General features: G+C 41.7%; 1 protein-coding gene across 6 annotated transcripts in view; it reads right to left on the bottom strand.

Moving 5' to 3' along the window:
• rab27b (RAB27B, member RAS oncogene family) overlaps positions 1 to 18235 on the bottom strand; it is a 174643-nt gene that overhangs the window by 74746 nt on the left and 81662 nt on the right. Inside the window, exon 1 of one of the 6 annotated variants that reach the window (XM_060935000.1) lies at positions 10439 to 10458. The exons of 3 other annotated variants lie outside the window; for them this stretch is intronic. Coding sequence is in view for 1 of the 3 variants with exons in the window: in XM_060934996.1 (XP_060790979.1) it covers positions 10171 to 10181 (11 nt within the window). In the remaining 2 variants the exon portion in view is untranslated. Of the gene's footprint in view, positions 1 to 9628; positions 9797 to 10170; positions 10193 to 10438; positions 10459 to 18235 lie in introns of those variants that run through there. 2 more of the 6 variants (XM_060934996.1, XM_060934998.1) reach the window with 2 other exon arrangements.

The following is an 18235-nucleotide window of genomic DNA, read 5'->3' as shown; positions in this document are numbered from 1 at the left end:
CAGACACTCTTGACCAATCCCACACACTTCTGAGAACTCTCTTTGCCACACCCATCCACTGCCAGACAGTCTTGTCCAGGGGTGGGCAATTATTTTTTCCATGGGGCCACATGAGAAACAGAAAATTTTGTGGCGGGCCAGACCAAAAGGCTGAACTAAATTCTGCATAATATTAATTGTATTTCTTTATATAAAGCAGTAAATAACATTGTTTTTACAAGCTGCTAAGACTGGTAAGAGTATGGAAAAAACGAGGTTGCCTTACAAAAAAAATGTCATTTATTCAATCAAATTTCCCAAAACAATGGTTAACAAAATATGAATGTTTGTACCATTTTTTTCAGTCACATTCACCCCAAAACACAATAAAGACATCACAATATTGTCTTTCTACTCCAAATATCAAGCAAGATACATCATATAATAATAATGATGCCCACATTTGTAGTCTAATCACCTCATTTGGTGTTTTCAGTTTTTCGGATCTGCTCTCCGCAAACTAAACACACGGCTTTATCTCTGACTTCAGTAAATAAATGCTTAGCAGTCCATGTTTTGTTGAAAGCCCTGCATTCGGCATCTACCTTTCTTCTTTTTGCGGACATTTTGGGGGCTAAAGTCTTCTTGTGACCTGCTTGCAACAACGTTGATTCGGTGTAGGTATCAGATCTACAGATTGGCTCGGGCTCCGGCGCCTGCTGGTGACGTCACACTATGTGATTGGCTGGACCGTTTGAAGGATGACGTACAAGTTTGTGGTTGGTCTGGACAAATTACGGAAGTAGTTATCGAGGAATTAGGTTTCGTGGGATTTCATGTCATGTTCATATCGCGCACATTGCGTTTTTGTTGAACACAACTTCAAAATAAAAGCAATGCACATTCAGTCCATACATGAGGTAAAATTAGAAAATACGTTTATTTTGTAATTTCTAATTAACCTTACGCGGGCCGGTCAGAATGAACCAAAGGGCCGGATGCGGCCCGCGGGTTGTAAAATGCCCAGGTCTGGTCTTGTCCAATCCTGCCCACTTTCTGCAGCCTAATGTGTAAGGTTACCTGACAAAGTTAAGACACTCTTGACCAATAGCAACCACTTCCACAGATACCTGCCCATTTCTGACAACAAATCACCAATACCACCCACTTCCACAGACTTTCCTGGCCAATCACACCCACTTTCACATTCCAGACACTTTGACCTATTGCACCCATTTCTGTAGGCACTCGTGACCAATCTTGCCCACTTCCACAGACAATTCCCCACAGTTCTGTAGGCATTCTTGGCCAAACTCGTCCACTCCTGATGGCACTCTTGACCATTCCCACCCACACCATCAGATGCTCTTGATTAAATTCTGCTCACTCCAGCAGTCATTTGTTTGTAGCACTCTACGATATGCTCTCTTGAACTTCGTTATTTCTATTCCCCTAAATATAAACAATATCTTCATTTTCAGCAGACACAGCGGTATTTTCTTGTTGCATATCTGCATGATTTATGTGGACAGTGTGCTGCCCCTGCCGGTAAATGACATCATAAACATAATCCTATTACAACAGACTTTTTAAAATGCCTACTGGAAATTTACAGCTAAGCATTTTGTACCTAAAAAGTAAGACTTTCAACGGAGCTCACTAGATGTTACTGTTACATGCGCTACCTCGGACCTGCGGCACATGAGCTTCAGAGCTGCTCCTGCCTGCATAAGAGTAACAACGTCCTGCTTCTGCAACTTTCTGATTGTATCCCACAGGATTCCAATCCAAATGCACAAAGCATAAATTAATAGAGCATGTAGAGAGTTTTAAAAGTCTTCAGAGGTCTGTGTTAAATCACAAATGTCCACCGTTTCAATGTTATGGACAGTGTCAATCCCTATTACGTGCATTCAAAACACACACACACACCAAAACAGATGACCTTCAACAGTAACTCAATAAAACCAGACGTCAGACTTGAGGGATCCTTTGGCATTTAAAGATTAAATGGGTAATGTTAAGAGAAGTGACACAAATCGTTTCTGAGAAGGCTAATAAATAAATAAATAAATAAATAAACCCCCACATCTTTCGATATATCATTAATAAGATGCAAGGTTATTAATTGTATTTTTGATTTGACTACACATTTGTTCGTACTGAATTGCACCAATGGTTTTTAACAGCATGATTTAGGTGAAGACGACGCAATTTCAGGCAAATGTCTCCCCCCCCCCCATTAGGCCTGACATTTGTTTAAATGCAATACGAGAGTGACATTTAGACAAAGCAGGAGGGTTGCAGTTCAACACAATCGTATCATGGATTTGCCAGTCTTTATTAGACAATCCCACTCTGTGCTCAGCCTGGATTCAATGCATCTACCATATCTGAAGAACATAAGGTGTGTCTTTTTATCAGGTTTAGGTTTATTATAATTAACGGTGTGTCAGGGCGGCACGGTGGTGTAGTGGTTAGCGCTGTCGCCTCACAGCAAGAAGGTCCGGGTTCGGGCCCCGTGGCCGGCGAGGGCCTTTCTGTGCGGAGTTTGCATGTTCTCCCCGTGTCCGCGTGGGTTTCCTCCGGGTGCTCCGGTTTCCCCCACAGTCCAAAGACATGCAGGTTAGGTTAACCGGTGACTCTAAATTGACCGTAGGTGTGAATGTGAGTGTGAATGGTTGTCTGTGTCTATGCCCATGTTTACATTAGACCGTATCAGCGGATCATCAGATTAATGTTTTTAAAACGATTAGTGTGCACACAGCAACACCAATACACGATTTGCGTGCACATAGCAACGCCAATACACGGATACGCTCGGCTCCGCAAGCATCCTGCGCTCCAAATCACTCCGCCCTGAACAGCGAGTGCCCTCTGGAGGGTGCGCACTCCGGCCCTGCGCAGCTCACACAGCGCGCGAGTGAAGTGCACAAGCCACGATTCGGGACTGAGCCGCTGTGTGTGTGATCCCAGCGCATATCACTTACTACTTGCAAGTGGAAGGATGGCAAGCCTAAAGACAATCATAACTACACAATGGGCAGTATTTGCATCAGTATTTTCATACTTTTATACTCTTTAATGAAAGGTGATACAAGGCGGAAGTCCGCGCCGTTTTTCAGCAGTCGCGTCACATGACCAACGCCAGCGAATCAGGAAGGTGGATGTCACAGTGACGTTGTCCAATGAGACGCCAGCTAGAGCTCAGCACAGCGTATCCGCGTATTCTGAATGTTTACACAGCACCGGAGCTGACACGATCTGGATTGAATACGTGGACGCTGGCGGATTCCCGTTTCCCTGCGTTTCCAGGCGGTTTAATGTAAACGGACAGTGCATCCGCAAAGAAAACGAGACAGATACGGTCTAATGTAAACGTAGCCTTAGTGTCAGCCCTGTGATGACCTGGCGACTTGTCCAGGGTGTACCCCGCCTTTCGCCCGTAGTCAGCTGGGATAGGCTCCAGCTTGCCTGCGACCCTGTAGAACAGGATAAAGCGGCTAGAGATAATGAGATAAGATGAGATGAGATTAACTGTGTGTCAATAATAACTTTCAGTATAAATATCCGGGTGATCATCAGGAAACAGTGTGCGCTTGACTGGTTGAGAAATGCACACTATTTCTCGATAAATCACCTCGAGCGACTCGGCAAAACGGCGGCCAATCGCGTCGTCACCGTAAGTGAGGAAGAATTACAAATTACGAAAGAAAATGCTGTTCCTAAAAGCACTAAAGTTGCTACGAAGTTTGGTCTAAAACTATTCAAAAGGTAAGGTGGAATTGTGATTTAGTTTATCGATTTCAAAACACAGTATTTTATGCGAGTCGGCATAGATAAGTGACAAGTCTGAGCGCGTTACATTTGCATGCTGCTTTTAAAGTTTGAACTAAAATGAGTTTGGCTTTTTTAAATCTGATTTTTTAAAATAAACATCACCTGCGTATTTATACAAAAAACAACCTGCGTCAGGCTCAGATTTCGTCTCGGTTATCGTTCACCAATATTCACGTCGCTTTCCGCGAATAACTGTAATACAGGACACTTTTTCGACGGAATAAAAACGCGTGTTCTATTCCCTTCTGGCAGGTGTCATTCATTTGGTTTGACAGCATGCAATATTGTTAGCATATCGCTCATCCTACCCAATAGAGAATAAATGTTCAATATGGTTTATGATCTTGCATGGTTGTCAAGACAACATGACGTCACACGTCGGAGACGTAAAACTTGTGTTCTAGTGAGTGACTGACACAATTTGTAAAGAAATACGGCGGCCAGGTTTGCTTCGTTAAATATGGAAGATTTTGAAAAAGAAAGACGCGTTGAACACCCAAAAGGAATGTATAATAATAATAGCTGGATTTTTTTCGTGGTATATCAGATATATTCCATTCAGCTAGCGTGATACTGAACTCGTCTTTGACTCGTTCAGTATCAAGCTAGCTGAATGGAATACATCTGATATACCACTCAACCCCAGCCAGTATTATTTAAATATCCAACATTCCCTGTATTTTCTGCTGACAATTGATGAATTACTGCCAGACAGAACTACCGCTCAGACGCACGTTTATAAATGCAAGTTAACTGATCGCCTTATATTCAAAATTTCCCTTACTGTTTTGATCATCACAGCTATAACCTGAAATAATAAACGTTTTTAAAACACCACAGCTAGCTGCTTATGCAAGTTGCTTATTTGTTCCCTTCAAAGTACAGATATGTAATGCAGTGATCTCATAAACCAGAGTAAAAAGGTTCTGCAACGATTGCGATACAAAGACTTGATATTTGCCTGTTCCGAGTCATAGTTGTGTAGATACTACTTTAAAAATGTGCACGGCATCTTGTAAATCTCAGAACAAAAACAAACAATAAGGGGGATGGATCAAGTTACTTAAAATCTTATTAGTCTCTGGCCAAGCTGTAAACACACCGTAGTACTGAGTAAGCATCTGGCCTTAATGCCTCAATTAGTTCAATTAGCTCCAAATTGGACTATTCATAGACCTGAACAAAATCCTCAGAGTATATTAGTGTACAAAGCTTCAAATCAATAAAGACAGATTGAAGGCAAATCTGTATTAAGTGTTCGACAGTACCACGATTTGTATAATCCATTCGCGTCAGTATTGTAAACTGTTCGGTCGTGGTACATTTCACCACATGCACAATCCTAACAAGACCCATTGCGGTCTCTTCGCGAACGTTTGAGATTTGGTTAGAACAGTTCTCCAAGTCAACGGACTTTCCTTTGGTTTTCTACGATCGTTTAAAGGTCCCATGGCATGAAATTTTCACTTTCTGAGGTTTTTTAACGTTAAAATGAGTTCCTCTGACCTTCTTAAGTCACCCCAGTGGCTAGAAATTTCATAATGTGTAAACCAAACTATGCCCAACATTTGAGAATGGCGCGTCAAAACGGCGCGTTGATAAACTCTTCCCTTTACTACGTCAGCAAGGGAGATGATCCCCACGCCCCCCCTCTGGATTCCCACCCACTGTATGGATTGCCCTGCCCAGTTGTAGTGAGGAGACCATAGAGGGAGGACACAACAACATGGCATCACCTAAGCGAGCGAAACATGGAAATTGCGCTGTACATGGATGTGACAACACAGAAAAGAGTCTGTTTTTACTGCCGACGGGAGAGCCCCTGAAGACGCAGTGGCTTAATTTTATTTACTCCAATAATACGCCGTTGAGTCTACCTAAGACGGTGTATGTTTGTCGGAAGCATTTTCCTGAGGAATGTTTCCACAACTTGGGACAGTACAGGGCAGGTTTTGCACATCAACTGTCACTGAAGCCTGGGTCCGTACCAAGCATCCCTGCCGCATCAGCCACAAACACCGAACAAGTAAGTGTATAACTGGTCGTTTTGCCGTGTTTTTAAATCGGTGCGTTAGCCTAGCAATGGCTACATTAGCTGTGCAGCTAACCGCTTCCTGCAGTTAGCCAGGTACTCTGCGCTACAAAACCAAAAAGCATGCAGCATGCTCTGTTAAACTGAGTTTAGTCTGGAAATTGACTGTAACTTATGAGCTTATGTTTGACTATTGCTCCGCAATGCATGTCTTCTGTTGGATAAGCGATATGTTGCTGTTTCTATCCTCTTTGGTTATGGAGTGCGTGTTCAAGCCTAGGGTATTATACGTTCGTAAACTACCACTCCGAACACTCTCACTCTCTGTTCTCTGTGTCACGTTGAGTTTACGAAAGGAGTCCGAGGGAGAACGGGGTTTTGTCTTAGCAGCGTGGCTACAGGCGCTGATAGCAGCGAGTACGTGTGCGTGGAGCTTGGTCAAGCCCCTCCCCCCATGGCCCGCCCCCACCCTCTACCCTTCCCCGCCTCCATGCTTCTCATTAGCAAAACGACGCACTGGGTAAAGCGCTGAAATGGGGCTTTCTCCCAGGAGGCTATATTTACGTGCCGAGGGTTCATTTCGAGAAAGGCTGCGGATATAACATCGGAAGCCTCCACGAGCCCGCATCAACAAACCACCATGCCATGGGACCTTTAAAGAGCTGGATGAACAAGAGAACAAAATGTGATGCGACATGCAATAATGAAGCTATGTTATGTTAGTGCAACATTGAACAACAATTCTGTGTGTTTGCAATCTAGAAATGAGTGTTTGAACGAGACATTTCTCCAGACTTTCTAGCCTCAATAGAAATCACTTTATTGGACGTATACCAGAAAAATAATGACGGGCAGACATATATATATTCTTTACCAGCTTAAGGTCGGTCCGTATCGTGAAATACCGCGACCTCGGCCTTGAAAATACTGACCGAGGCCTCTGGGCCTCGGTCAGTATTTTCAAGGCCGAGGTCGTGGTATTTCACGATACGGACCGACCTTAAGCTGGTAAATAAATATATTTATTCTTTTCTTTACCAAATTCTAACAGAAAATGAGAGCACGTGAAAGGGAAACCATATTTAGAACAAACCTGCTACTCGGCTTTCTCCTGAAATGCTTTCTTTATTTCATCTTCATCAGGGTAGTAAAACTCGCTTTCGCTGTGAACACTGTTGTTATCGCTATCCATGCTGTAAAAGTAATGCTATTATACCAAGAAATGCGAAAATAAATGTTGACAAAAAATTCTACTGTTTGTTGTTGTGAACGAACAAGTCGCCAAAGGTCCGTAACAGGGGTCCAGATTGTAGGATTCCAGACCGCTCGCGAGCCAATCAGAGCGCACGATTTGATGGAAACTGGACTGCAAAAAAAATAATTTGATTTATTTTTTTCACGGTGCGGTTTCCATCATATCCTGCGCTCTGATCGGCTGGCGAGCGGGTCCTTATCCTATGATACGGACCCCGGTTACAGACCTCTGGCGACTCGCTCCTTCACAGCAACAACAAACATAGTAGAATTTTTTGCCAACATTTATCTTTTTTTTTTTTTTTTAAGATTTATTTATAAGACTATCAAAAATCTTGTACATTTTTGCCAGCATTTCTCAGGAGAATAGCATTAATTTTACAGCATGGACAGCGATAACGACAGTGTTCACAGTGAAAGAGAGTTTTACTACCCTGAGGAAGAAGAAATAAAAGAAAACATTTCAGGTGTAAGCTAAAAACCTCTAACTTGCTAACGGCGAGCAAAAACATGGCTGAATCCTGAAGGACTCAATTTTGTATAAATAGGGGACTACATAGGCAGCAAAATGTAGTTTTTTTTCCTGCCATGGAAGCGCACTTGTATACTGAGGAGGAAGCAATTTGCATTATAGCTGTGAATGAGGATTCAAAATGGCGGCTCGCCTCGGCTCGGTTTTCCCTTTTGGGCATTCTCGTTTTTTGTTAGAATTTGGTAAAGAAAAAAATAAATATATTATTTACCAGCTTAAGGTCGGTCCATATGGTGAAATACCGTGACCTCGGTCAGTACTTTCAAGACCTTGGTCATGGTATTTCACCATACGGACCTCCGAGCTGGTAAATAACATTTTATTTATATTATATATATATATATATATATATATATATATATATATATATATATATATATATTAGTGCTGTCAAAAATGTCGCGTTATTATTGCGTTAACTTGACTCAATTTTAACGGCGATAATTTTTTTATCGCGAGATTAACACTCTGTGACATGATGTAGGTTTTTCATAAGCTTTTGAAACTGCCAGGAACTTGGAACAGAGACTTTGCTTAGAAAAACGATAGCAGCTAGACTGTAATGCCACGCCCCGCACAGCCAGAGTCCTCTGCCCTCCCCCCAAAGAACCAGCGTGGGCATGGTGCGCTAGCCCCGCGCCTCGGGACAAAGAGCCACGGTGCTCAGCTTAGGTTTCGTTTTCCCATCGGCGGCTCCAGCCCGACTTTACAGTGGCTGTGACAAGATGTGTTATGCTCTGCAATAAAAAAAAAAAAATGGTACAAAGCAAGCCCATTCACTTTATGCTGATAAGAGAATTACAATGGTTTTTCATGTGACAAAAATGTGTGATTAAATTGCGATTAATCGCGAGTTAACTATGACAGTCGTGACATTAATCGCGATTAAATATTTTAATCGCTTGACAGCACTAATATATATATATATGATACGGCATTTGACAACTGACGAAATATCTGATCTTGGTAGTGGCGTATTGATTCAGTTTGCAGACAAAGGAGGAAAACACAGCCTTGAGTCCCTTCCTATGATTAATTATAACTATCATTTACAAGTGATTATAATGGACTAAACTGTATCAGTGCTCTAATTACTGTAGGGCAAAATAATAACGTGATAAAATGACAACACTTGGCCTAATAATTGGTTCTTTTTGATTTGGGACATAGTTTGTCCTAAAAGACTCAAGCTCCAGCAGTTAAATGGGTCAAATCATAAAGCACGCACGCGCACACACACACACACACACACACACATGCACACACAGTCTCTTTTCTGTCTGGCCAGGAGGAGGGAAACCCATGAGCAATTTGCTGCTGTGTCACATGCTTTCATCCATTTATTCCTGAAATGGGGAAAAAGTTACAACAACAACAACGACGATGATGATGACCGAGAAATAGAAAGCGATTACAGTGAATCATGTTGCCTCACATTTACGTACAGAATATTAGTTCCGATTTTCTCAGCTACATATTTTTGAGTGTCACTTTTGCAATACTCTACCAGTTTATCTGTCCTGAATGTATTTTTTTATGCTCCCAAAACCCAGATATCCCCTTTATCGGCGTGGCTTCTTCCTATACGCTGCGTCAGTGTGATTACAAATAACTTCTTACTGCCACAAATCTCTTATTAGTACACATTACTTGATCACTGAATTGCATACAGCATCATGAAAATATCAATCCTCTGAAGCAAATAAAACTGTCACTATACATCATTACTGCATGCAAAAACACTCTCCGTTTGAAGTGTAAAAAAAGTTCCCCTAGAGGGAAAGGAGTGATAAAAGTCAAAAACAGTTAATGACTTGTAGAAAATGGGTGTGAGCACATTCCTCAGCCCGCTCGCGAACGATTAACGTGTACTCGGTTCGCTACCGGAACACACTTTCTACATAAAAGCTTACAAGTTCGGAAGACACAAACAACATTTCGTCCGCAGTCATGTCCATCTCGATATGGGATACACGTACGTCAAAACTTACCCGTGTGTCTTCTTCTGTATGGCCGTCAGTGGCTGAAAAACAGCTGTAGGAGTGCACAAGCAGCTAAACAGAACACAACAGAACACACCCCTGCTCAGGACAGGCCCACTGAGGTCCGCGTGCGTGTGTGTGTGTGTGTGTGTGAGAGAGAAATAACGTTGCTACAGCTATTTCACCTCTATACCAGAGCTTTGTTCTATTGGACATCTTCCAAGAAACCTGAAGTAAGCCCCAGGCAACTGTCCCTCACACACACACACAAATTGCACAATTACATGCACATACACCATTTAAAAAAAAAAAACCTTGTGATTTCTCATGAATCGTTTCGAATTTCTAAACTCCACAGAAGGTATAATATATTATTTTAACTAATCTAATGAACGTTAACCATTCTATTCACAAAGCAGATTTTTTTTATGCAAGGTCACTAAACACAAAGGCGCTAAAATCCTCAACATAACCGTTCAAAACGGACGTCTCCGCCACAAATCACCCACTTCAAAGTGACGTCTTATTTATAGCCAGTCGCTAAAAAGTACCTTGTTTCCATTCAGCCATATGTAGACTTTTGTAAGCGAGGGAAGTTAGGTAGCTGGACCCTTTACTCATTTTTAGTTCTACAGATATAATCCCTGCCTTAAATATTCTTGTTGATATAAACCTACGATGAACTACCTGTCCTAGTGTCAGTCTGTTAGCTTAGCCATTTCCAAATCTATCCTTGACACACCCGGGAATGTGTAACTACCAAATAATACGACAATGCATTTCGTTAATTCCACCACGGGCACAGCTGTCGGATCTTACAGCAATTATCTGCTTCATAAAAGAAGAGGCTTAGGTCATGAACCCGTGTTCTTTTCGCCATCTCAGAATAACATCAGTTCATCCTGTACAGGGCTGTGTGCAAGCTGGAGCCTATCCCAGCTGACTATGGGCGAGTCGCCAGGTCATCGCAAGGCTGACACACAGAGACAAACAATTATTCACACTCACGTTCACGCCTACGGTCAATTTAGAGCCACCAATTAGCCTAACCTGCATGTTTTTGGACTGTAGGGGAAACCGGAGCACCCGGAGGAAACCCACGTGAACACGGGGAGAACGTGCAAACTCCGCACAGAAAGACCCTCGTCGGTCGCTGGGCTCGAACCCAGGACCTTCTTGCTGTGAGGCGACAGCGCTAACCACTACCCCGCAAAAAAATAATAATAATTTCATGTTTATTGTATTTATTTCTGTTATACGTATGGTCTTGTACAGCGCACTTGCATCTAGCGTCAGGAATATCTCCAAAAGTTTTAAAGTTGAAAAAGACAAGGACGCTGGCTGTGTCGTGATAAGAATAATCAAAACTACGTAGATCACGTTTGGCTCTGTAGTTTGTAGTATCCACCTCTCCTTTGTAGACTTAAGGTGGAAACCAGGGTGTGTGTGTGTGTGTGTGTGTGTGTGTGTGTGTGTGTATACTTAAAAGTATAAAAGAAACTGTTAAGGAAGACTGTTAAAATGCGAATTCCTTCAATCGTCTAGAAAATGTGCACAGCAAGCTCTACATACAGATTCATATGATGAATGAATGGGATGATAAACAAACTCCATGTCATGGCTTTGAGTACATCACAGTTGTCATCTTCCAAACAACACGTCTGCCAGCAGGAGGATCCACAAGCCAGGCTTGTAGTAGTCGAGTCCAGGACTCGTGCCCTAATTTTAAGGACTCGTGACTTGACTTGGACTTGAGCACTGATGACTCAGACTCGTAAACTGGAGACAAAGACTGGGATTTTTTATTTGTTTGTAACGTGCCATAATAATCGGGCATAACATATTTAGATCTACATTAATTTTGTGAAAGAGAACGCACATTCACCTGTTCATACGTCACGTTCAGGAACAAGCTAACGTTAATGGCGCTAAAATGCCTGGAGAGAACGCCCCTAGGATTGTCCACTTTGCTTATACAGGCTTCTCGTGCAGTGGGAAAATTTTTTTTTAAAAATATTGTACTGCTGTGTGTTCCGTACAGTGTCTCACAAATAAATAAAAAGTATATAAAAAATACACAAGTTAATCAAAAGAATTTTAATTTTGAACCGGTTCGCCATTTTGACAACGCACGTCTAATCAGCAGGAAAACACTGGGAGTGACATCACTGGAGTGAACTGTTGGTGATTATTATACTGTACATACAGGACACTTTTTCCATGGATTAAAAACATTTTTTTTTCGCGGCCCGGTTTCCATCAAATCCTGCGCTCTGATTGGCAGGCGAGCGGGTCCGTATCCTACGGTACGGACCCCAGCTACGGACCCCGGTTATGGACCTCTGACGACTCGCTCGTTCACAACAACAAACATCGTAGCATTTTTTGTCAACATTTATCTTTTTTTTTATAAGATTATCAAAAATCTTATAAATTTTTGCCAGCATTTCTCAGGAGAATAGCATTAATTTTACAGCATGGATAGCGATAACGACAGTGTTCACAGCGAAAGAGAGTTTTACTACCCTGAGGAAGAAGAAATAAAAGAAAACATTTCAGGTGTAAGCTAAAAACCTCTAACTTGCTAATGGCAAGCAAAAACATGGCTGAATCCTGAAGGACTCAATTTTGTATAAATAGGGGACTACACAGGCGGCAAAATGTAGTTTTTCCTGCCACGGAAGTGCACTTGTATACCGAGGAGGAAGCCATTTGCATTACAGCCGTGAATGAGGATTCAAAATGGCGGCTCGGCTCGGTTTTCCCTTTCGGGCGCTCTCGTTTTCTGTTAGAATTTGGGAAAGAAAATATTATATATAAATATATATAAAATTTACCAGCTTAAGGTCAGCTTAAGGTGAAATACCGTGCAGTGTTTCCCACAGAACAGGTAGCAATTTGTGGTGCTCCACTGTGCCGATGAGGGAATCGTGTCGTGGCGGTCGGTGGAGTCGGTCATTGGGGTGTATGCAAAGTGTTTACAGCGGGCGGTGTTCAAACACACAGTATTTTTCTTCAGAGTCACCTGCTGGGACTATTTTAAAGCTACAAGAAGCATTTGAGATTATTCAGTTCAATCTAAATTTTTAAGTTCTTTAAGAGAAGACAGCTAAAACAATTTTTACCAGAACCCTGCCTGGTTTCATTCCTCGACCCAACTTTACATTACAGGGCAGGCCATTAGTTTGCTGGGCTTGATGTTGGTGGAAAACCTGTCTTTTAAATTTATGAAAATTACTCACCAAAATTGAAGTTAAAGTTTAGTTTTTTGCCTTTTTGGTGGCGATCTTTCAATCATTCTTTAGTTGACATTCAAGGAATAAATTGTAAAAAAAAACAAGCTGGAGGTTTTTATTTTAAATATTGAACTCAACACTTACCTCAACCAATACTAAAATGAAATAAATAGTATAATGCAACAACAAAATAATAATAAAATAGATCGCATCAACTAGGCATCCCCGCGAGTATAACATTTTATTTAGCCTAGTGGGAAATCCTTATTTATTGTGAATGTCAAGCCATTATTAATAACTTGCATGAATGCTGAAGCGGGATAAACGAGATAATGCAATAAGGCCGGTTCCTCGCGTCAAGCTGCTACTGTATGCATCAAAATTGGTTTATAGCCTGACTCAGGGATGTCCGTTTCATGTAAGCCAAGAAGGCTATGATAAAGCTCATCATGAGCATGACTTAGGCTACCTTTTAAAATAAGGGGTCAGAAGGTGAATCGGGAAGGCTGCGTTATTTTTAATTAGCCTAACAGGCCTACCTGCAGTCCGGGTATATGCGCAATGGCAGGCCTGTGTACACGCCTCTCCGTCTCTCTCTCTGTGTGTGGGTGTGTGCGCACGCATGTGAACGAGAAGAAAGAGCACTACGAATGAACGGAACGATACGCAACGGAATTTTTTTTTTTTTCAAAATCACGAGTCTGATTGTGGCGCTGCGCCACACAATGGTCTATGTATGGGAAACCCTGCCGTGACCTCGGTCAGTACTTTCAAGACCTCGGTCACGGTTTTTCACCGTACGGACCTCCCAGCTGGTAAATAACATATGTATTCTATTCCCTTCTAGTGTGTTTATTGATGGCATGCAATATTATCATATCTCTTATCCTCCATGCATTACGTCACTCTCCCCAGTGGAAAATGAGTGCAATATTGTTATAATATCGCACGTTGTCAAGACATGTCATCACACGTCGGAGCTCACGCGAAGCTCCAATGACACAACTTTTCTGCTATGCATGCGTACAATTGTTTCTTTGTCGGCCAGGAAAGAGAGAAGACGAAGCTAATCCAGTGCTCGGTTTAAGCACTAAATAAATAAAACTAAAAAGATGCGTTGAACACCCAAAAGGCTACCAAAACTTCATTATATATTCTTCACACATATTTACAAGGAGAAAAACATACCAACGGACATTGAAAAACTGGAAGAGAGACACGTCGGAGATGCAAAACTTCCGCACTAGCGAGTGACTGACAGGTTGTACACAAACATGGCGGCAAGGTTTGCTTCATTAAAAGTGGAAGATTTAGAGAGAATTTTGAAATGGAAAGACGCGCTGAACACCCGAAAGGCTACCAAAACCTCACTGGATATTCTTTACGCATATTTACAAGAGAAAGACATACCAACAGACATCGACAAACTGGAAGAGAGAGCAATAGCGGGAATAGTTCTATTTGGAGGTGAGGGAAAGTGACGGAGACTTTTACAAGAGGACTTCACTCGTGGACTTCACTCAGCAAAGCCCTTTTGTTTTGAACAACTGCAATGGAACAATTAACTATGACCAAAAGTAACTTTGAACTTGAACTGTCAACCTGGATAGAGCTTGTACACAAGTTGGGTTGTTGTTGTTCAGGCTTTTTGGATTTGTACCATTTTTATCGTTAGAACTTTGAAGTACCCAAATTTATCAAAACAATTCACTGATTTCCTCACTCGTGAGGATATTGAAAAATATGTCCCAGGCGTAGTTCGTATGAAAAATACGAGTGGCACATTTCTCAGTTAGGGTAGTATCTCACTGGGCTGCGACAGCCCGCGACTAGTTGGAGACACAACAATTGCGATAAAATATGCAAATTCGCGACAATTTTCACTTGGAATTGCACTGAATTGATATTCGCATATTTTACCGCAATTGTTGTGTCTCCAACTAGTTGCAGGCTGTCGCAGCCCTACTTTCCCTCGGCAGGCAGGGAAGTAGAGGAAGCCTCACGGAAACTGACTTGAGAAGGGTTCGCGACGGCTTCGCGACACTAGCGACGCATTTGCGGCTAGGCCATTATTAAAAAACGTTCTGTTTCCGGTCCACCGGCCGGGTGAGTGCCGTTTGTACGGTTGAAATTTTTTTTTTTTAACGCCGGTTTTTCGACATTTTTTTTCGGGTTCGTAAATCTAAAATCGAGCTTGACATTTACACATTCCCAGGGCTTTCCACTAAGGCTCATACTAGCCAGCCATGACAAATAAGTAGCCGGGGGGAGGAGTAAACACAAAATAAACTCCTGTGCATGCAGTTCCCAGGATTAAATGTATTTTCCACAGGCCATTTATTTATTCACTTTACTCAAATACAAAGTAAAATGGCAGTAAATCTTCTTTCTTTTCTTGCGTATTGCATCATGAGGCGTTCCTGGCTTGTAAATCTCTTATTTTCGGTGCATGACACATTCACGCAGCTGAGCATGCTATGAATTAACAACGACAACGCTCTGCAGTGGTGGCTACACAATTAAACACTCAGTGAACATTTCTCCATTTGTGTATGAAAATACACTCCAACCACTCAGTTTGGGTTCATTTACAACCAACGGTGTCTTTTGATGCCAGCACGTAATTGAACGAGAGAAGACTGGTTTACCGGAGACAAAATAAGCGTTATCTCTGCTTCTGTTCCCTCCGACACACTACTGCCTCTGCCGAGTGCGCGCGCACTCTGAACTGAATCAGCTCTGCGCATGCGCCATGCGGCACAAAAAAATGGCAGCCACCATGAAGGAAGGAGATCCGGAGTTTTCAAACATTTGCTTAAGTATGAAATCACAAAATGGTATTCTAGCGAACAACAAAATAGTAAAGATTCAGAAAAACAGATCATTCAGTGATCATTTTAATAGTGTAATTTCATCCGAACTAGGCCTAACGCTCGATTTAGAACTACAAAAAGTCCGTGTGTCGGACATTTTAAGTACCTTTGTAAAAGTTTTGCAAATGTTGCAGGCAGCATTTAAAATGCTAACTTAAAGTTTTTGTACAAGTTTCAGTTGATTAAACTGTCATTTTATTAAGTGTGTCTGCTTTTGTAATAAAAAAGTACTGAAAGAAAAAGCAAACACAGCATTGCGATTTCTTATCCATCCATATATACACTGGAGATCAAAATTAGAGAACAACTTATAAAAACTTGAATAATTTTGAAATAATACCATCTTCACTGCTCAACAGTTAAATGACATTGTGTCCATATCATGGTTCAACAACATTTTTTTCACAAAATGACTAAAGGCATTTCACAAAAAAAAATATTTTTCAGAAAACGCACTGATCAAAATTAGAGAACACACTGATCAAAATTAGAGAACAACAATCTGGAACAAAAATCTGAAGGTTACAACAGTCAGCAATTAGTAAGAAGTGTACAGGCCTCTGCTGTGAATGACTTCAGCACATCTGCGGCCACAGGATAGCACTAGTCTCTCACACTGCTCTGGTGTGATTTTGGTCCATTCTTCTTCCAGCCTCCTCCACAGTTCGGTGATTGTAGAGGGTTTCTTGACCATAACTTTGTCACCAAGGATTTTCCAGAGGTTCTCTATTGGGTTGAGATCAGGACTCTGGGCAGGCCATGCCATTAATTCAATGTTTTCACCTTCAAGGAAATTCTTTACCCGTTTTGCTGTGTGACATGGAGCATTGTCCTGCATAAAGACTGCAGGCTGATTGGGCGATGAACGCAAGTAAGGAACCATGTGCTGTTGAAGAAGGTTCTGATACACATTTGCATTCACTCGGCCATGTAGCTGTACAAGAGGCCCAACTCCCGCAGCAGAAAACATGCCCCAAACCATGACACTTCCTCCTCCACCTTTCACTGACTTCTTTACACACTTTGGGTTTAGTCTTTCTCCAATGTGTCGCCGAACATAATGCTTCCCATCAGACCCAAATAAATTAAATTTGCTTTCATCACTGAAGTGAACCCTGGACCAGTTCTCCTCTGTCCACACAACATGCTCCTCAGCAAAGCTCAGTCTAGCTTTTTGATTTTTTTTGCTAATGAGAGGTTTGGTCACTGCAGTGTGGGCCTTCAGTCCAAATGCTCTTAAACGGCGAGCCACTGTATGGCGAGACAGATCCTTACCATGTTCAGCACTGAACTGGCGAGCAATTCCACCTGCAGTATGGAAACGATTACCCATTGACATCCTTCGCAGTGACCTGTCCTCTCTTGCATTTGTCTTCCGTGGACGACCAGCCTTCTTGGGCGACTTGAATGAGTTTGTAGTTTTGTAAAGATTCAATATTCTTGAAATCACAGATTTGGAACGATCAACTTGTCTTGCTATGGCTGATAGGGTCATCCCTTTGGTTTTCATCTGGACAACCTGCTGCAGGAGGCTTTCAGTCACTTTAGAACGACCCACCATCTTGCAAAGTCAATGAAACTGGCAGTTAGAATGCCACTTAAATAGGGGTTGACTGATAATCAAGGAAATTAGCACCATGTGCTAGATTAGCACCATTAAGTGGGAGGCACCTGAAAGTGTTCTCCAATTTTGATCAGTGCATTTTTTGCAAAATGCAGGTTTTTTGTTGAAATGCGTTATCCATTTTGTGAAAAAGTGTTGTTGTAGCATGGTATAGACACAACAAAATGTCCTTAAACTGTTGAGCAGTGAAGATGGTATTATTTCAAAATTATTCAAGTTTTTATAAGTTGTTCTCTAATTTTGATCTCCAGTGTATATTTTAAAAAAAATTTTTTTTTTAAATCCCTCCCTCCTGACTGAAAATTTTTTTGCTCACCCGGTGGACAGGAAACGGATTTTTTTTTTTTTTAAGGATAGCCCTATTTTGAGAGAAATTTTGTCGCACAAATTTTATGAACATGTACAAAATTTCAGCAATGAAGGAGCGACAGTTTGCAACTCACGCGAGGAAATTGAGAAGCCCCGCGAATGTTTCAAGACACTTTTGAAACTCTCTCGCGAATGACGTTTGCAATTTGTCGCAAGCTGTCGCAGCCCAGTGAAATACTGGTTTTAAACATACGTCCATGTAATATTACACTACACACACACACTACACATATATATGAAGTAAGTTCTACAGTTAACTGTTCAAAACCACACTGGGAAAGTCTTTTTTTTTTTTAACAGCCCATTAACACTTTGATATCACTGTACGAAGTGGAGAGGTATGCGAGAGACTGGAGAGTCGGCTCATTAGTGCACACCAGCTCAAAGAATCCGATCCAGACTGGCTTTCTGATACTAACGGGGCTGGAGTTGAACATGGTGTTAAAACCTCCCAGATGATGCCGCAGCAGTCACGTCTATCTTCATCCACCTTTCAGCTAAGATTTTATCATTA

This window comes from Neoarius graeffei, chromosome 12 (assembly GCF_027579695.1).
Source record: "Neoarius graeffei isolate fNeoGra1 chromosome 12, fNeoGra1.pri, whole genome shotgun sequence".
NCBI lineage: Eukaryota > Metazoa > Chordata > Actinopteri > Siluriformes > Ariidae > Neoarius > Neoarius graeffei.
The sequence above is the reverse complement of the archived record's forward strand: the minus strand, read 5'-3'. Positions and strand labels throughout refer to the sequence as shown.